This window comes from Archocentrus centrarchus, chromosome 16, assembly GCF_007364275.1.
Source record: "Archocentrus centrarchus isolate MPI-CPG fArcCen1 chromosome 16, fArcCen1, whole genome shotgun sequence".
Lineage (NCBI taxonomy): Eukaryota > Metazoa > Chordata > Actinopteri > Cichliformes > Cichlidae > Archocentrus > Archocentrus centrarchus.
This window is the reverse complement of record NC_044361.1, coordinates 27128970-27150284: the sequence shown is the minus strand read 5'-3', so window position 1 is coordinate 27150284 and position 21315 is coordinate 27128970. Positions and strand designations below refer to the sequence as shown.

Here is a 21315-nt window from a genome sequence, read left to right as displayed (position 1 = left end):
TAACGGGTAGCCCCCTTCTGCGAGTTAACATTTAGCAGCGCACCCTCCAGAGATACACTCTGAAGTGCATTTAATAAAAGAAGTGACAGTGACATTAATGAGACAGTTGAGACGAGTACAGGGCTTCGTTTTATTTTCCAACAATTTATATTCTGATTTTTTGTCTTTTTTTTTTTTTTTTACATGTCTCAACTCAGAAGAGAGAGAGAGAAATAATACAAAGCAACATAGAATTAAACTAAACCAAAAGAACATTTGAAACCAACAGAGATGCGCGCGCGCACACACACACACACACACACGCACACGCACGTACACACAAACAAACAAGCGTCAAATACACTGATCCTGTTTCTGGTCAAAGGCAACTGACTTCTGCCGCAGACTGCTTTGTCTTCATGTGTCACAAGTGGTTTATGCGTGTATTTACACCAACAGCCTGCCTGTTAACAACTGCAGGAGAGGATGTCACGCCTGCTTTATCCATCAGCTCGGTGTGTGTTTCTGAATCCGTCAGGGTGAGATTTGGTTAGCAGAAAAAGTTCCCCGTGAAGCTCCCTGGTTGTTCTGTCGTAAATGAACTGTGATCACTTTTTTTTTAATGTTTGGTTTTTTTTGTCAACACCGTGTGCCTGTCGATTAGTGAGTGTCCATCAGTGCTGCTGTCCGCTCGTCCTCAGTTGGACTTGGACCAGATCTTGCCGCTGCCACGCAGCCTGGACAGAAAACAAATAAAACACACTCAGCTGCTGTTTTTTTTTTTTTTTTTAAAGACTTATTTAAATAATTTGATGGCTTACATGTTTACTTTCTGCTTGCTCTACTGAAGCAACAAATTACTGATGCAACCTGGGTGCAAAAGTGTCTTTATGTTAAAATACCCAACACCAGTATTTGCTGTTTTTTTGTACTAGAATTGCTCACAGTGGATTTTCTTTTTCTGCAAATTTTGGCAAAGAGCAGGATTCTATTAATAACTGCAGTATCAGTCCCATTCTTTAAATAGCTTTATAAAGAAATGGTGTCAAAACTCATTTTAATTCGAGGATTGAGGTTAAGCTATCATTAATTTGGATTTTAAAACATTGAGTGGCTCTTCATTTGAATGATGTGCCGTGTTGAGTGACGGAAATTACAGGGCTCTATGCTTCGTCAAAATGTGACACGCAGCCAGAAAGTAATCGCTGCTTTCTGTTCGGCAGGAACAACATAAACAGCAGCCAAGCGAAGCATCTCGGCTGGTCACTGGAGGGAGAAATGGTTCTTTGAGGAAGGAAACACGCGGGGCGTTTGTATATCCAGTGACATTTTATAATCCAGGACAGATGTGAAATTAGCCACTGGTAATTAGGCCGGATGGAAGCAGAACAGAAAGAGAGCTCCTGATAGCATGGTTATGGTACTGTTGCAAAACACTAATGTGCATCTGATAATAAAGCTACTTCATGCAGACGCACGCTCAGACACAGACAAGCCACTTACAGCAGCAGCTGGCTTTTTACTGTTTATTGGAAAAATGGAAACACAGTGGTTCTTGGCTGAATTAACTTTTGCTCTCTACAAGAACACTGGACTAATGGCTTTAATTTAGTGTTTGAAGTAGACTTCATAGTGCCATGCTTATAAGTAGGGAAATTTGTATTTATGAAGCACCTTTCAAAAATCACAGTTACAAAGTGCTTCAAAGAACAAAAGGAGATGCAGCAATAAAAGAAACCTAATGGAAAAAACCTCCATATGAAACATTTTGTTCCAATTTTGTGACTTGTAGAAAATGAATTTCCTACTTGGAGTGGAAAAAAAAAACTTACCAGAAACTTCATTTAAAAGTGCACCAACCAATTTGAATAAAATACATTCAATTTGTAAAATGTTTAGCCATGAAAACAATAAATGCAATTTCTATGCAAACTCCCGGTGAGTACTTTTGTATTAAAAAATATATATATGTAAACAGCTTTCTCAGTATACTCGGCTGCCCGCTGTGTGAGGCCACAATCCACAGAGGTGCAGTACTCACCCTTTCACTTTTGAGCTTTTTTTGCCTGGCTGTCTTGGTTCCTGAGAGGAGGCAGGGTCTCGTGGCTCAGCGGGTTGGTCTGCGTCCTGATTGGAGGCGGCCCCAGCAGGGGCAGGGCCTGACGATGGAGACGCAGCGCTGGCCTTTAACGTCTTCTGTAGATTTGAGACCTGGTGAGAAATGAAGAGAATAAAAATTGAAAATTAAAGGGACTGGTGTTAGCCTTGTCTGTGTACTGGTACCAGGAAGCTGTGTCAAAAATATCTGTAACAACTGGTAACGTAATACTCTTATGTTTGTGCTGTTGTTTGGACCTTCAGCCTGCTGTGATGAAGACAGCAGTCATAACAGACAAAGAACTTCTTAGTAGTGAAGTGAAACAGAGTTAAAAATGTTTAAAACAGTCCACTGCGGCTGCCATCTGTGATTCTTGTGCTGCTTTTAATCTTTGATGGAGTTTTTTTCCATCTTCTTTCCCGTTGTGGTGAACTTTCACTCCTTTTACAGTTCGAGCCCAACTTTCAATCAATCAGCATTCTACCTACGCACAGCGTCATTGCTACATGTCTGTGTAGGCTGCATACCCAAAACCCTTCATTCTGAGTAGCCAGAAATACTATATTGCCAAAAGTATTTCCTCGTCTGCCTTTACATGCATATGAACTTGAAAGACATCTGATTCTTTATCCATAGGGTTTAATATGATGTCGGCCCACAGTTTGCAGGTATAGCAGTTTCAACTCTTCTGGGAAGGCTTTCCACAAGGTTTAAGAGTGTGTTTATGGGAATTTTTGACCATTCTTCCAGAAATGCATTTGCGAGGTCAAACACTGATGTTGGATGAGAAGGCTTGGCTCTAATTTATCCCAAAGATCGTGTTGAGGTCAGGACTCTGTGCGAGCCGGTCAAGTTTTTCCACCAAACTTGCTCATCCATGTCTTTATGGACCTTGCTTTGTGGACTGGTGCACAGAACAGGAAGGGGCCATCCCCAAGCTGTTGTCTTGGTATGCTGAAGCATTAAGAGTTCCAGTCACTGGAACTAAGGGGCCGAGCCCAACTCCTGAAAAACAACCTCAAACCATAATCCTTCCTCCACCAAACTTTACACTTGGCACAATGCAGTCAAGCAAGTACCGTTCTTCCGGCACCCGCCAAACCCAGACTTTTCCATCGGATTACCAGATGGAGAAGCAAGATTCATCACTCCAGAGAACACATCTCCACTGCTCTAGAGTCCAGTGGTGGCGTGCTTTACACCACAGCATCCGACCCTTTGCATTGCACTTGGTGATGTAAGACTTGGATGCAGCTCAGCCATGGAAACCCATTCCATGAAGCACTGTTCTTGAACCAATCTGAAGGCCACAAGAAGTTTGGAGGTCTGTAACGACTGACTGCAGAAAGTTGGTGACCTCTGTGAACTATGTGCCTCAGCATCCACTCACCCCCGCTCTGTTTTACGTGGCCTACCACTTGGTGGCTGATTTGCTGTTATTCCCAGTCACTTCCACTTTGTTATAATCCCACTAACAGTTGACGGCGGAATATTTAGTAGCGAGGAAATTTCACGACTGGACTTGTTGCACAGGTGACATCTTATCATGGTACCACGCTGGAATTCACTGAGCTTCTGAGAGCGACCCATTCTTTCACAAATGTTTGTAGAAGCAGTCTGCATGCCTAGGTGCTTGGTTTTCTACATCTGTGGCCATGGAAGTGATTGGAACACGTGAATTCAATCATTTGGATGGGTGAGTGAATGCTTTTGTCAATATAGCGTACCTACGTAAATGGACACAAACTAAGTTTGCCCATACCACAGTTTTTGTGCATGTCCTCTCTTTTATTCTGCTGCACATCTTTTTTTGTGCATGTAAAAGGTTACAAAAACCAAACTGTACATTAATCATTCTTTTATGCTTGCTGTTGTTTTGGGGCAAATCACGTTTGTCAGGGTTTGCCCAAAAAAAGTGATGTCACAAGTGCAGCTGTGCCCTGCACTCTGATGTCATTTTGGTAAACTGGTGTGCTGGCCGGGTTGGAGACTATGCATGTGTATGATCGTGCCATTCTTCAATGATATATCAGTAGAGGAGCTCAAGAGATGATCAGATTACAAAAAGGGAGATGCTGCAACAGCTTGAAAAATTTCTGCCTTGACTTCAATTCTCAAGCCAGCACTGATGCTGAGATTTTTTTTTTTTTTTTCTGAGCTGCAACACCTATCATTCAGGAGAAGACTGCAGTGAGTCAGGCGTGCCTGGACCAGCAGCATAAATGAGTACAGGACCATGGTGATGTCACAGTTGGTGCACGCAACAACCAATGCAATGACCATAAACTAGGCTTAAAAAGTGTTTTTCTTTCCCACAGAAAACATGTTGCTTTCAGTCTCTTTTGTAGTCAAGGATTTTTTTTCCCATTATTTATCTACATCACTGTGTAACACACTGGCTAGTCTGGCACGCCTTCAAAAACAAAGAATGAGCCTCACAGTTCCACATTACCTGCCAACTCTAAAGGGGAATAAACAAATGGATGTGATGGCCAGAGATAATAGAATGTCAGTTAAATTCTTAGCCTTGTGAAGAACTGGTGACCTGTCATAGGGCAAGAGATATCCCGCCTCTCGCCCTATGACAGCTAGGATAGGCTCCAGTTCTCCTGTGACTCTTAAAGTTGGACTGAGAGAGAGAATTAAATTTAGCAACTTGTAGTGATGACAAATTACCATGAACCAGAAAATGTTAACATCCACCAGCAAACAGCTGTAAGCAATGGGATTCAGAGCAATGGGTAACAACTGAATCACTTTAAATGCAGGGAGGGGTTATCTATGTCTTCTAAGGTGATGAAGACCCAATGGATGACTTTTAGGAAAGAAAAATCTGTATTTAAAAGCTTTGCTCAGTTTCTCTTTAAAGTTCATTTTGTATCAAAGGAAACTTATAAAAGCTTTTATGTTTCATGCACTCCTTGCCACCTTTTTGCTTCTTCAAACAGGATTTGTTTTGTCATCTTAAACCAGATTACTTATGTTTTCAGTTATTACTTATGTTACTGAATGACTTGTTTAAGGCTGTAATTTGTACTCTTGTCTCTTGTTATCTTCCTTGTTGTGCTATTTCATTATGTTGTTCTTCACTTGTAAAAATGTTACATCTTGAGGAGTTTAACCACATATAATAATGTTCCCACAGATATTTATTGTCAGTACAGTGCACAGCTAATGTGGCTAACACTACAATGCTGTTTATTTCTCCTGTTCCTCTCTGTGCTTGCATAAACTGTATTTTAAGAGCCGAGTTCCCAATAAAGCAGTTCTCATTTACATACCTCTCTGTTTCTCTTGTCAGACAACAGGACAAGCATGAAATAGTGACACAAACATCCCATTATACTGATGTTAAGCAGCCTTAACTGACAAGCCATTATCCGAGCTCCTGCTCTGCTAAATCCTGATTTTATAACCACAATAATGTAACAAAACCAGAATTCAGAAAAGTTAACAACAACACATGAGCTGTGATGTTGTCCACATTTACATGTTAAACAGTCAGAGATAAAGTGACAGAGTATGTTTTTTTTTAATTGTATGCCCACTGGTGAGAGGCAGAGCTACTGTAATACTGAGATCTGTAGGTATGAGCAAGTTATATTTAAGATGTTTTAAGATTTTATTTTTTAAAACCACTACCAATGGTTTAAAAAAAGGATGTCCAAACATGCAAAGTGAATGCACACCAGAAGAGAAAAAAATACTTTTATACATTAGCTAATTTGCTTACTGTTGCACGAAGTGTTTTTTATTCATATAAAAACTGTCAAAGGGTTAACAGAACTAAGCACAAGCTTAACAAGCAGGCTGGCATGATGAAAGTAAGACAACGTTTATTTGGTAAATAATCCTTAATCGGGGAGACATTTCAGAGTGTGAACAAATCTGAAAAGGGAGTGGCAGCCGTGGCCCAGGAGATGAAGCAGGCCATAAGAAGGTCAGTGGTTTGATCTCTGGCTCCTCCAGTTCATATGTCGAAGTGTCCTCGGGCAAGACACTGAAAGCCCACAGTGCCATATACTCCCACCCTGATGGATGCATCAGAGTGGGAGTATATGGGTTATAGTTAGAAACCTCTTGAAGCCATAAAACAAACCGCTGCAAGAATATGGCTTGAAGTGTAAAAGTACTTTAAGCCCAGAGTAAAAAAGTACTGTTTATATCAGTCCATTTGCCATGTGATAGTGCCACATTTGTTTAGTGAACATTAAAGCATGTAAATCTATTCAAATTGCCCTCAAGATTATGACTCTGCAAATGACTGTAGCCCTTCTTTAAAACAATAGTGAAGTACCTACACGAACACAAAAACCTGTTTGTGTAGGTGCACCTGTTCCTGTTCACATTGCTCACGAATGCCTTTGAAAGTCCTCTCTTACTTTTCCATGAAAAGATACAGTAAAAAAGTTTATGCATGGCTTCGGCAACGATTCCGCAGACAGGACTGTAACCTTGCTGAACTGCTCTCTTGCACGGAGGGGGAGCTTTGTACTAAGATGGCTGTAACCTTGGAAGATGCCCACTTGATTTGTCAAACTCAAGCTAGTTGGAGCAATCACACATCATCAGTGAATTTACTGTCTAAATCTGGCATGAATACTAATAATAGAGGGGTGTGTCAGTGCCTGTGTGACTGACAGCAGTTGGCAGGCTGCCAGAGTGTTGATGAAGGGAACAAGAGAAAAGTAAACAAACTTGCACTGTGGCTTCATGTCAGTCAATTTAATGCAAATCTAGAAGAAATGTAAAATAAAAATGCATTCATTTTCTTTTCTATTTTTTCCCCCAAGCGATTTACAGAGCAGTGCTAACAAAGAATGAAAATGAAGTTTAACTTCACCTGAATATTTAGGGGACTGCAAATTTTTACTGGCACAGAAAGTGCATTAGAAAAAAAATCTCTGAATAGTACGACCGATTATGCCAACGAGATTCAAAATAAGGAAATAAGCAGTAAAGGCGAAACTAGAATACCACAAACAGCTGGAAGGGGAAAAAAAACAAGACGGAAGAGTCACATTTATGGGTTTTCTGGGCAGGAAAGAGAGAGACCTGAAGGCTGAAAGGAGGAAGAACAAACCTCTGTTTCCACTTGGACTTTGACCTTTAGCTGGCTCTCTCTGTATTGGTTTGCCCTCGAGACTTGCTCCTCAATACCACACAAAACCGCCTCACAACCTGCACACCTGAGAGAAAAGGAAAGCACGGAGATTGTTAGAAAAACAGATAATTGAGACATAAATCTCAAGTGTGTCCACAGACACTTAGAGGTGATACTGACCACTCCTGCAGCGTGTTGATTATGTTTGGCAGCTCATTAGGGCCGAGGTCACGACCCACGCTGCAGTCTACCTCCACCTGCTGGTTCCTCTGGTCTAGTTTGCCCTGGATGATGTCGCAGTAAACGGCTTCAATCAGCAGGTCCTCGAGTTCCCGCACGTTCTTCAGATCAAGCTGTTGCAGGAGCAGCGAATACGGCAGGCACTGAGGGGAAAATAAAGACAAGAAAAAGTGCAGGTAAGCAGGCAGCTAATTTGATGCCACTTTAATGCTCTGATGGAAAATGACTAAAAAATATGTTACACTAAAAATGCTCATTTGCGTAAATGCCACTGCCAGAGGAAGATGAAAGGAGCTTGAAACTTTACAGTCCTTCACTGGGCAATTAGAGAGTTCAAGCGCACATATAGGGAGAGCAGTGACACATAAAGGAGAAAAACAAGGGGGCAGGAGTGAAAGGAGTGATGTTAACAGACACAGAGATTAAGTTAGGGGGGAAAAAATGGACAGCACTGGTGAGAATAATGAATCAATTATTTATCAGGAGCAGAGAAAAGAAAAGGGCACAAGGAGAGGTGCAGGACAGTGAAGAGATGCTGTAAGAAATCACATAAGATGAATACTTTATCACGGACATAGAGTGCTGGCACTGAAATTTAAAATGACATGAAGGGTACAAGTTGTGCTGGTAACTTTTGTGCTGGAGAAACTTGAGGCTCGTCTGTTGTTTTCTTCCAAATTTAGCTGATATATTTACAGCCACAAGCTTAGGATCACAGCCAACCTCACACGAGCGTTTAAAGGAAAAAACTAATTGGATTACGAGCCTGAAGAAAATAGCAAAGCCATCTAAAAGCAGAATTGTCCATATATCATTAATATCAGGGCTTGCTTTATGATGCCTGCAGCAAATTTATTTTCTATGCCTGAGACAAAGAAAACAAAAATCAATACAACATCACAGCTCATCTGCACTTTTTTGTCAAACCTGGAAGACAAAATAATGGACCTGTACCTTGAGGTTGGAAGCCAAGCTGATGATCGACAGATGACGGAGTTTGTTTCTCTGTGCTGGGGTCAACTCTGGAAGAGAGGCTGCTCTCTCTATAGCAACAGACATGAATAATAATAATAAAAAAAAAGTGAAACAGACACAGTGGGGAACATTTACCAGAGCAGTGTGCAAGTGTTGCTTTACAGAGGGTCAAACAGTCACACATAATAGAGCCAAAACGTATTACTTTGAAGTGTAATGTTACACAGCGAGGTGCAGGTGAGTGTGGAGCAGTTCAAGCAGTCGGTGAACAGAGTCGGGAGGAAGTCCGTCTCCTGTGACTGTACCTCCTGCTGACTCGCTACCCTGGTGACAGGACTCACACCCCCTGAGACAGTAGCTCTGACAGCTCCTCTAAGGGATCCACTACACAGCTCTATGAAAGTAAATGTGCTCCCTGATGGCATATCTCAAAAGGGAAAGAACAATAAAGTAGGCTACAGTCTTTTTCCAGGCTATTGGTTGATATTCAGTACAAAATTAGACATAATTAAGATTCTACTTGAAGCTTCCCGATGCATTAGGCAGAAAGCAAATTAAGTTAGAAAAGATTTGTTTGTAGTCCGTTTGTGACAGTCATCAGCCTAAAAACGCTAAAGTACTCCAGCAGTTTTATCCATGAATAACCTGCCTGCAGTGTTTTCAGGTGAGGGTGTTTAAAGCCTCTGTGTCAAAGTGCCTGCCTTGAAGGAAAGAAATACAGCTCATAATAAAAGCGTTGCAGGGCCGCCCTATTACTTATTTACATCGTGCTGCCACTGCAATACCTTTGTAGTCGCAGTAGGTTCCATAGGCAAAGAGGTTCAGGAGCTGGTACACTGGTGCGTGAGGACCATTCTCCAGCTGTGGTTTGGAGAGAAGATGAAAGAGAAGATGATGTTGCAGAATATTGTACATAATAAGACTCTCTACATAAGAGCTATACAACTGCATTTTATCCATGCACAGAGCTGAGGTTTTTCTGTGTCAGTAAAAAAAAAAAAAAAAAAAAAAGAAAGAAACAACAAAAAGACCTGACTGGTCTACTCAAACATGTTAGTATTATTCTGCATTCATACTAGGCTTCAAAATCCATCTCTGGTGATCTGTGGGTCATTCCATCTCAGTTCAAAAAAAGATAATTCCCACATGAAATCCTGGTAAAGACGCACTACTTAGTAGGAATTATGCAAAATTTCAGCTCTCTATTGCCTTTAATTTTCTAAAACAAAATGCTTAAAGGGATAAAGGTAGAGGTGTTTTAGATGCTTTTCTAGCATATTTTTTGAGGGGTGACTTTAAAATTCCATTATCCAGAAAATTACTTGAGCTGGGTCCCTCAAATATTTTAAGGTAAATATTTAGTACTGTGGCTTTATGAAAATGGACTCTCAGCAGTGTTGCTCAGGTGAACAGAGAATAATAGATGCTTAAAGTATCATAAATATTTGGATGTCTAATCTGTGACAGCAGATTTGGAGGCAGGCAAGTGCAGGTAGGGGGCTGATACTTTGTTTATAACTTATCATATACGAGGCATATAATATTCTTTAAAACAGTTCAGATCAGGTGAATGGTTTCACTGATATTAAAATGTGAATGCCATCCATCTTCAGTGTGACATTCGCCAGGTATGCCCCATGTACCAAATCCAAATGACCTTTTTTAGAAAGGGCACATTTCTGCTAATAACATATCAAAATTTGTGACGGTGTGCTCTCTCATTTTCCCGATATGAATTTCTGAAATACTCAAATTTATGTATGGCAGCCAAAGATAATGACAAATTCAAATATTTCTAAAATTCACTGCTTTTAAGATAGAGGGCCTAAATTCCATCCACTGCCCTTCATTTTTTAATAGGTGAGATCACATTTGAGATTATTCCAATCCCATGATTAGTTACAGAGACACTGAGGCTTCAGTGCATTTTAACATTTTTATTTAAGTATTTACAATTTTTAATTATTTGATCATTAATGCTCAGTCATTCAGCTCATATGAATTTAAATAATACATCAACAGCATTTAATTCATTTGAAGAAATCATAATACCAAACTAAATGCATGAATTGTGTTACCTGTATAGCTTGTGTCATCAAAGTTAATGAAACTAACTTCAACAACAGAGTGTCACTCAAAGTTGAACTCCTGCATGCAACTCTCAGCATTTTTATGTCATCCTCTTTAACTACATATCTGTAACCAGAGGTGTATCAGGAACTTCTGTCTGTAATCATGTGTTTATGGCACCCGGCACACATCCTCTCTCCTCGGCCAGAAAAAAAACCTCCTGCTGCACCCTGAAGGTGCATAAATTAAATTAAAACACGCTGCTCTGCTTCTGAAACAATCTTTGGCTGCTGTACATAAATATAAGAGTGTGTCAAAAACTCATGTTGGGAAAATGAAAGAGAACACCACCACAAATTTTGATATATTAACAGAAACCCTCTCTTTCCTGAAAAAGGTCATTTGAATCTGGTACATGCAGGTGTACCTGGGGAATGTCACACTGAAGTTGGATGCAAATTTGCTTTTTCCCCATATTCAAGCTTGAATATCAGTGAAAACATTAACCTGATCTTTTAAAGAATATTATGTGCCTTGGATATGAAAAGTTATAAACAAACAATATTCTCCTACCTATCCTTTCCTGAACTTGTGGTTTCTACAAGCCTTCAAGTCTGCTGTCAAAGATTACACATCCAACTATTTACAATGCTTCAAGCATCCATCATTCTATGTTAACCTGAGCTACACTCATGACAGCCCATATTAATATAGTCATAGTATCAGATATTTACCCTGAAAAATCTAAAGGACCTAACTCAAGTAACTTTCTAGAGAAAGGAACTTTAAAATAGCCCCTCAAAAAAAAGATGCCAGAAAAATGTCTGTCAGGAACCTGAGATTTAGCATAATTCCTATTAAGTGTATCTTTCCCCTGGAATTTTTTTAGGCAAATCCGAGATGGTCAGGTGGGAGGCAAATGATGAACTGACAGAGAATGACCCCCTGTCTAATATTTCTTGGTTCTTAGCATTTAAATAGTCACACAACCAACCATTTCCTCACCAGGGTTTTTTCTTGGCTCAGAGTTGGCCTTGGGGGCGTGGGGGATCTCAGCATAGAGCATGATAAGCATGATCGCCACACACAGTAAAAGCAATGATTCTGTGTTACCTTATTTCACAGAAATATACAAAGTTTTGCTATTATTTCTGGCCATTTCATAAATAAACATGTCAGCTATGCTTCAGTAAATAAAACCATGGCTAACAAAGTAACCAGTAAATGGACTGGGACTTATATACAGTGCTTTTCTATTCAATTTGAGCATTCAAAGGGATTTTACTATAAGCCTCATTCACCCATTCACACCTATTCATACACGTGCTTTTTTCTAAGCCTAAGCACTTTTAATCTCACATTCACACACACACACACACACACACACACTCTGACGGATACATCGAACCACCAACCTTCGATTAGTAGCCGACCTGCTCTGCCTCCTGAGCCCGTGGTTTAAAAAACTAATTTAATATAACTTTAAAAAGGGGGCAGTTGAAATTCCTCTGTCCAACTGCTCTATTACAAAAATCTTATTCCATTTCAAACCATTTCTCCTGTCCTTATAAACAACTGGGGGACATCTATTAAGTTTAGCAGAAATTACAGACAGAGGTGGGAAAGGAATGACCCTAATGGCTCTTCATCTGACTTCTGTAATAGCCTACGTTGATTTGAGTGTTGTGCATGTCTGGAAAGCAGCGAAGAGGAAAGGAAAATATTCTCTGCTGTTAAAACAAAAAATACTGTCTGATAAAAAGAAAACACTCATCTTTGTCCTGCCAGAGGAAAATCACAATAGAACTAAATAAACTCACGCAGGATGTTTGGAATAGATTATTGTGTAAATAGATGCACATTTAGCAAACAGTGAGGAAAAACACAGAGGTAAATGTTTGTGTAGGCTGTTGTATTGTTGCTCTTTTGTTTAACCTAACTCCAAATCCACATTTTTAATTTCCTACAGTGTTTATCACTTTGTCTCAACTGTTAAGAAAAATCAGCTTTACCTTCCCTCTCGTCTTTTTCACTGCAGTCTGTTAGTGAAAATGTCCTCTGCTATGTTTCTGTAGGGACGCTTGTCTTTATTTATTTTTTTTTTTTTTACCTTGGTATGGTTCTTTATTAAATAAGGACAAATGCAATTTGTCTGTTTAGCTCCTAAAAAGGGTCTCAAATCCTTAGCAAATATTCCCACTGGTCTGGCTTTTCTCCATCCTTTTCATGGCTTAACTTAAGTAATGGATGAATATTTCTGCTAAATCACACTCTCCTTTAAAAGCAGCATTTCCCTTCAAAAACAGGGTATTAACTATGTGTTTGTAATGCGTTATCCTGCAGTTGATGGTGCCTTCAGGAGCTCTACACTTATTATGTGCTGTTGTGTTGATCGGGGGGGGGGGGGGGGGGGGGGGGGGGGATTCAGTTTGATCAGGAAACACTTGCAGTCATGTCACACAAGCCATGCAGTCACTGGTCTGGCTGATCAGCCAAAATATACAATGTTCTGGCCGAAGAATTTTTGACACTGAAAACAAAGCTTCAGCCAAGAGAGCATCTGAGATGAACCAATCCACAGCACGAGGTTAGCCAATATATTGCTGCGTGGTTTAGATTACTCACTGTGATTAAGTCCTGATTCTAAGCTTAATGTCCACACTTACAGAGCATCCACACAGGAAGCAACTCATTGCTTTGTTTCTGACTGTTGGTCGCTAGCTGACATTCCAGGGTCCAGGTGCCTAGGTAACCCTTTAATGTATTTATTTACTACTGTGTTACATGCCAGTCAGTGGTATTGGTTGTCACTTCAGTTGCTCACCTTGAAGTTGAGAAAAGTTTAACTGCTGGCAGTGGTTATTTTGCCTGAAAGTCACTGACACTGACCTCTAGTAGCCACTTCCTGTGTGGACACTGCTTTAGTCGGCCTGAGAATGATTCTCTTCTGAAGCGTTCAGATATCTGGTATCATGTTGCAAATGCTGATAAATAGTTTTTCTAAATAAATGCAGGAGATGCTTGGACCTGGAAACAGGGTGAGTATGTCATCACTTAAGTGGACACATAGATGCTTTGGATATAAAAGTCATTGCAGTTGTTTCTTCACACTGGGTTGATAACTTTAGTTAATTACCTCACCCACCAACACGTTTTTGGTCGCATTGGTCTGTCTGTTTGTTAGCAGGATAACTCAGAAAATTTGATGAACATTTCTGGAGTTGTTTGGGGTGGTACAAGGAACAACTGATTTGGTGGTGATCGGGATCACAATCTGGATCCAGGAACTTTTGAAAGGATTCTTTACCATTGTGAGATAGGGACAATATTCACACTAACTAAGAAATCAGAATCCTCTAAAAAAGAATTTGGGTACAACATGACAATAAGTTCTGTCATATAGCAAAGTTTAATCATGATTTAAGGAGGATTCAGGCTCTAATGATCCAGAATGGTGAAAATCATAGGGTCAAAAATAAGTCACTCCTGTAATGCCAGTGGAATGCAACTAATGCCAAAATAAAGCTGAGTATGAATGGTATCTATTGCACTGTATTTGGCACTCTACTGAGTGACCTTCTAGTTTTGGAATATTTTAAACTGTTCTTATACAGAAGACTTTACGATAAGCATCTTTAAAAGTAGTCAGATTAGCTAATAAAAGATTTTTTTTTATTCATTCCCGGTCTGGCAACATCCCAAAAGGCAGTGTGTGGATAAAGTGTGAGGAAATTTCGTTTACCTCTCTGACATTAGGCAGCTCCAAGATGTCAGAGAAAACATAGAGGCCTGGGGTTTCCAGCAGAGAGCTGACAGCCTGGGCCAGTGCTGAGCCTGACAGAGACAGGAGCTGCTCCACCTCCATCTGATGCCGGGGGACAAAGGTACCAGAAACACAGTTAGCAGGTTAGATGAGACAAGAGTACTACAGAGACACAGACAAGCTGCAGAGCAATCATGATAAAAATCAAGAAAATATCCTCTCTTATTGCCTTAGCTCTGCCACTTTATTAAAGCCCTCTGGGGACATCATATCAAAATCTTTGAAAAACACAAGAACATAAACCACAATGCTCTATTAATGAAGCCTCAGACCCCACAGCATCTGTAATGCCATACCCTTGTCAACCCTTCAAGCCACTCACTGCCTGTTGAAAAGATATCTATATAAATGAACAAGACTCCCTCTAATTTAATGTCCAACGGCTAAGGGCTCTTGACCACAGCACTTAACCCTCAAACTACCTGGAGAGCTCCTCAGATAGTCAAAGAGCAGCTTAACCAGGCAGCCCCAAAGCAGGCAACAAGTGAAACGAATGCGAAGCAGGCCATGTATATTCATCAGCTCACTCCCTCAATAGAAATACGATGCAAATGCACTTTGGGCTGAAGGCAGCACCAGAATAATTACCTAAGTACTGACATGGATCTATGCAAGCCTCAAGCAGATACTTAAATTTTAGAAAGAAAACAAACAACATAATAAACAACCAGGACCATTCCCTGATGTAACCCCTCATATTTAATGTTTTCTGTACATTCTCCTGTTACAAAAACCTGTGTGTCAGTTTGATCCCACTTCCTCCTGATTCAAATGAGCCTCGACTGAGAAACATCTGATGAGATATTTTAAGATCTTATTCCCAGTAGACACATCCTGGGACACAAGGGAAGTTGGTATTACAGATGCATGATTAAATTATAGCAGTTGCATCATAGCGGCATCATTACCTTAGGCCACTTCCTAAAATTTATGCAACAGAGAGTCTGGATATCCACTGTGGTCCTAACACTACTCTGTCTGGTTCTGCTGATGGCACCAATATACTGCTTTATCCCCATAAATCGGACACATTTAGATGCACACCGTCCGTGCGGCATCTCACTGGATCACCATCAAGGAGGTCCAAAGAGCACGTTCCTAGACAAGCTGAAGAGGTGAGCAGACATGCGCTTCAATCTAACAAGTTAACCTTCACTGTGCTTTAGAAACAGCACCTCTCGTACTTTTGTGGATTTCTAAAAGTCAAATCAAGCTCTGAGTGTGAGGCTGGACTAGATCCATCTGTATACATTGACTGAATTTAAAAGATGACCAAAACTGGCTGTCTATCAGTGAGAGATGACATCAGGAATCTGTTGATCTACTCAATATGGGAGATGCAGCTGTCCAGACACAGGATACTGTGATATACAAAACATGAATAAAATAGAAAAAACCCACTCACATTCATGAATAAATGTAAAATAGATGCACAGCTGCACATTATGATAAATGGTTTTAACAAAAAACCTGTTTTATTGTTTTACCATCTTCTCTTTAAATTAGCCTATTTATTTACTTTGGTTATAATATCTTTGTTCCAATATATTCAAGAAAGTCCTATACAAAACATTAATTTCTTTAGCTATTGTTATTGTTGTGAGGATCTCTAGATTTGGACAGTTAGAAAAATCAAAGTGACAGTTTACTAAATAACACAAAGTCTATACTGCAACTAGAAGAAATACAAAACTGAATTTTTTCAGCTGCAAGCTTCCACTGTTTTCTAATACCCCAAAGTCACTAAATGGCTCCCTGTGCAATAGACTTCTCAACTCAACCAAGACACAAACTGAAGGTCACTGCAAACCACTGCCAAGGCTTGAGTTTTTGTTTTGACACTTCACACAGTCAGCTTCTTATTAAACGATGACATGCATGCAACCATAAAAAAAACAAAGTCTGTGTAAACATTAAGCAGCTAAAATGAAGAGCAGAAACTTAAACTTCTACTTAAGAGAAAATTAACTGAAGAGATGTGTGGTACTAGATTAACTGCATGTGGGCAGTGGTGATAAAATTATCACAATGTTGCATATATCCGCATAACTCTGTGTCCTCTTTCTCTCTTTACTGTTATGCGGGTAACTCTGGGAGCTGCATGTTTCTGATCTGTGACGGGTCTGCACCAGGGTCATTGCAGAAAAGAAAAAAAAAAAAATCAAATCTGAAAAAGTTTTTACCCCAACCCCTCATAATTAACTGTTTTTGTTTGTTTGTTTGTTTGTTTGGGAATAAAATAACTTTTGCACAAATTTCATACTACTGAATGTTTTCAAAGTTACGGACCCTCAAAGTACACGGTGTCCCAAAAAAATTGAGATCATTTGAAATGTGACTATCTAACTAACTACATGGCAAATAAAATGAAACAGGCTTCCTGTTGAACAATACAAGACCGATCAAAATTTGAACAAGAAATTCAGAGGGATGTAGATTTTATAACTGATTTCACAAAGCTTCACAAATGTTCAATATGGGCACTGCCTGTGATACAACACACATCAAGTCAGTAGTCCAGCTCCTGCCAAACACGCTGTAGCCCGTCTTGGGTACGTCTGTTTTTGTGCCAAGCCCAAATCTGCTTTCCAGTTGGTGCATTTTTATTGAATTTTCTCAAAAATCCACACCACACACTCTTATTTGACTGTGTTTGAGCATATTCTAACACACAAAATGCCTTTTCAATTAGTGAATGCCATTCTTTAACCTGAAAAAAAAAAACCCATTAAAAATTAAACTTGGTTAATGCTTACAAATTTAGCAAAATTTGAGATCATTTGAGGGAGAACTAGCTTTGTTATTAAGACTATGAAATGATGACAATTTTTTATGCATGGGTTGAAATTTGCCATTTTTAGATGTCATTTTGTAAAGCACCTTTGAACCCTCATAACCTCTTAAGTGCAGGAGGAGCTGCAGCATGAAATTCACTGAGCTGAAAAACAAATTTAACTGCTGTTGAAAAATATTTTACACTCACTCCATGTGTCACCATCTAAGGCTAAAATCTAATTTTTTTAAGCATAATTTTTTTCTATAGCCATCTTTCAGGATCATCATTGGATATGTAAGAGTTTAAATAACAAAACTGCACCAATGTAAAATCTATCACAGACTAACAGAAACAAGCACTAGTACCCAGAAAAACTTTAAAAAGTGCATTTTGGGTAAACTCTCAAGGGTTATATAATTGTGTGGGATATGTGGCTGGGCAAAACAAGTTGTAGGTCTCCTTTTTACCTACATTTTGATACCAGGTTCATCTAGACATTACTGAAATTATGCTACATGCCAATGCAAATTCTGACCCACTGAGGGCCTGTAACTCAAAAGACTTTCATAGTATGAATGTAAAATTTAGCATGGCTTCATTAAATATACTGAAGTTATACATTTTTTAAAAATCTGTTCAATTCGATTCTGATAGGCTCAGGTGGGAGCCACTAACTGACTTTAACATCAAATGACTCACCAACCTGATCAACATCTTTGTTGTTTCTCAGTGCTCATGTTTTCTCTCTCTAACCTCTTCCCAACCAGTAGATGGTTGGGGATGTTCAGGATAAACTGAAGAGGATGAGTGGACCCCTGCCTGGTCACTTCCAGCTATCTCACCGACAGGCTGCAGTGTGTCAGGCTGAAGGACACCATGTCTGACACTGTGATCAGCAACACCGGAGCACCCCAGGGGACAGTGCTGGCCCCTCTTCTCTTCACACTGTACACTTCAGACTTCTGCTACAATTCTGAGCTGTGTCACATTCAGAAGTTTGCTGATGACACAGCCATTGTGGGGTGTATCAGGGATGACAGAGAGGAGGAGTATAGGAGCCTGGTCAGTGACTTTGCTGTCTGGTGCCACAGTAACCACCTGCAGCTCAACACCTCAAAGACCAAGGAGTTGGTCATTGACTTCAGGAAGTCCAGACCAAGGTCACGACCAGTTCAAATTGAGGGAGTTGAGGTAGAGATTGTAGACGCCTACAAGTACCTTGGACTGTGGCTGGACAGCAAGCTGGACTGGACATGCAACACAGAACATCTGTAAGGACAGAGCAGGTTGTACTTCCTGAGAAGGCTGCGGTTTTTTAACATCTGCAGGAAACTCCTGGAGATGTTTTATCAGACAGTTATAGCAAGTGTCCTGTTTTACACTGTTGTGTGCTGGGGGGGCAGCACAACCAGGAAGGACACATCCAGGCTGGACAAACTGATCAGGCGGGCCAGCTCTGTGGTCGGCATGAAGCTGGACTCTCTGGTGACGGTGGCAGAGGACTATGGACAAACTACTGGACATTATGGATGATGCCAGTCACCCTCTGCACACTGTCATCAGCAACCAGAGGAGCCTGTTCAGTGATAGACTGCTCCTTCCCAAGTGTAGGACCAACAGACTGAAAAACTCCTTTTTCCCTCACACCATAAGACTGTACGACTCCTCTTATTTTTTTTTGGGGGGGGGGGGGGGGGGGGGGGGGGGGCAGCCCAAGCCTGTCTATAAACACTATCACAATGTAACATGAAGCAGTACTGGACAATGGACAATATCAAGGTGCAATACCACTTCATCTGTCAGACGTTTTATATCTTCTTTGTCTTTGTTGTATCTTTGTTTATTATTTATCTACTTATTATTTTGCTTGTATATTTCCGACTGACATTATTTCTGACTATATTTCTGCTTGTGTGCCTATAATGTAAAAAGTGCTACTGGAACTTTTAATTTCCCTGACGGAACCCACCCAAAGGATGTAATAAAGTTTAATCTAATCTAATAAAGGTGACACCTTCAGATAGCTTTTTTAATCCAATAAGCAGAACCATAAAAATGAAAGTGCTATAAAGCAGTCCCTCTGGGAACCAAAATATTTTTGTCATGATTGTTTTATAAATAAAATTTAACTTCTCTGTTCTGTCTGAAAAAAGGACCACATATAAATTTCTGCACTAATGGACATTTATAAACAAGAGTCTTTTTCTGACATAGTTTTTCGTGCTGATTCAACAGATCACGTTTGAAAATATTAAATAAAATGTATTACAAAAAAAATACAAAAAAAAAAATAATAATAATAAACAAAAAAAATTCAACCAAACCATAAAGTGGCGTTTTCAGAAACTTCATCGGTTATGTGTAGTGCTGATAAAGAAGTAAATAGTTAAATCCAGGCTGCACTGATCAATCAATCAAAGCTTATACGCTTATCTGGCAACGAAACATCAATTCAGCTGACAGACAAAGTGCTAAATCTACACATTATAACCGTAGTTTTAGGCAGGTGCCCAATTTTAGCTTCGCTGTTTACGTAAACATTAGCTATTATTCAAGCCCAATGTGTCATGCTAGCTCGGTTGCTAGCGGCTAACCAGCCACCGCCAGGCTTCACCTAGCCGTTGACGTTAGGCCTCAGTCCATTTTAAGCCTTCATGTTGATTTAAAAAATACCACCACAATGTCCAGACAGCCGAGAAACTACATATGCATGAAAATATTTCCAGAGAAGTGGTAAAATGTGGCTGCACGTGTTAAAATTTACCTTGTTGTGTTGGCTTCTGGTAGACAGCTTCCCTTTCGAGTACTCAGTTCCGCTACAACAAAGTGACGCATTCGGTGATTGGACAGTAGCTCGAAGGAGGCGGGACAAAGGAAGCTGTCAGTCACGAGCTCTTGCAGCGGATTAGAGAGAAGAGCGCTACTTAGCGGCGACCTGGTATACTCCACGCAAATCTCAGCGGACGGTGGGTAACGAGTGTATGTCAATAGTCCCATATAAACTTAGCACAGTGAGCATCGATTATTATTATTTTTTTGGTTGTAACAGATGCTTCTTTGCAATAAATCTTATACTGTTGGAAAACCTGTGTATTTGGTGGATGACTTTGTGGAATGGTGCCAACTAAACCAACTGCTGCTTAACACCTCCAAGACTAAGCAGATGGCACTGGACTTACCTAGGTTTTTACCACCCCCACAGCCACTCTATTGAGGGGATTGACGTGAGGATGGTGAGGACCTACAATTACCTCGGTCTGCAGCTGGACGACAAACTGAACAGACACACTGTACAGAAGGGCCAGAGCCGGCTCTATTGAGGACATTGGGGTCCTTCAGCATCTGCAGAAAACTACTGCAGATGTTCTACCAATCTACAGTTGCCAGCATTCTCTTTTACGTGGTGGTGTGCCAGGGAGGCAACATCAGGAAGAGAAAGGCTGGATAAGTTGGTCAGGTGGGATAGCTCAGTGGTCGGAGTGGAGCTGGGCTCTCTGACTACAGTGGCAGAGAGAAGTACACTGGACAAACTGCTCTCCATCATGGACAATAACAGTCACCCATTACACACCACTATAACGAAACAGAGGAGTGGGAGGCTGCGCTCACAGAACTGCTCAATGGACAGATTTAAGAAATCATATGTTCGTAGAGCCATCAGACTCTTTAATGCTTCACTTGGGGGATAATATACAATCAACAATCATCATTACCCCTTTACTACTGTTTATTACTGCACTTAATTGTCTGTACATCTGCCTCTGCATTTTTTTATATGTATATTGCACTACTGGACTCATCCATATCCCTGTATTCTTTGTTTTGTTTTGTTTTCAGAGCACTAAGCCCCTGTACAGTTTAGTATAGTTTGTATAATAGTATAGTTTGTATAGTTAGTATAGTTTGTTAGTATGTATTGTTAGTGTAGGTTGTATAATTTATACCTCCATTGTTTGTAATCTATTTATTGTGCGTATCAAGCTGCTGGATGCTCTAATCTATCTATCTATCTATCTATCTATCTATCTATCTATCTATCTATCTATCTATCTATCTATCTATCTATCTATCTATCTATCTATCTATCTATCTATCTATCTATCTATCTATCTATCTATCTATCTATCTATCTATCTATCTATCTATCTATCTATCTATCTATCTATCTATCTATCTATCTATCTATCTATCTATCTATCTATCTCCCCTTAAATGGTGCCAAATTTGTAAGGAAAATGCATTTGTGGGTT

General features: G+C 40.0%; 1 protein-coding gene across 1 annotated transcript; it reads right to left on the bottom strand.

Moving 5' to 3' along the window:
* Nucleotides 1-116: 116 nt before the first annotated feature.
* cops7a (COP9 constitutive photomorphogenic homolog subunit 7A) lies at nucleotides 117-19914 on the bottom strand. Its single transcript, XM_030750887.1, has 8 exons — nucleotides 19830-19914; nucleotides 14209-14331; nucleotides 9182-9257; nucleotides 8376-8464; nucleotides 7362-7564; nucleotides 7161-7266; nucleotides 2021-2190; nucleotides 117-716 (listed from the first exon to the last, which is right to left on the bottom strand). The coding sequence occupies exons 2-8, from the start codon at nucleotides 14329-14331 to the stop codon at nucleotides 677-679; spliced, it is 807 nt and encodes a 268-aa protein (XP_030606747.1). The 5' UTR covers nucleotides 19830-19914; the 3' UTR covers nucleotides 117-676.
* Between the last annotated feature and the right edge of the window lie 1401 nt (nucleotides 19915-21315).

Excerpts from the sequence above, each read along its gene's own strand:
- cops7a (XM_030750887.1), bottom strand. The coding sequence starts at position 14,331 with ATGGAGGTGGAGCAGCTCCTGTCTCTGTCAGGCTCAGCACTGGCCCAG. Across the intron at positions 8,465-9,181 it reads AACCTACTGCGACTACAAAG|AGAGAGCAGCCTCTCTTCCA; the intron begins GTATTGCAGTGG and ends CTGTTGCTATAG. Across the intron at positions 717-2,020 it reads AAAAGCTCAAAAGTGAAAGG|GCTGCGTGGCAGCGGCAAGA; the intron begins GTGAGTACTGCA and ends TTTTCTGTCCAG.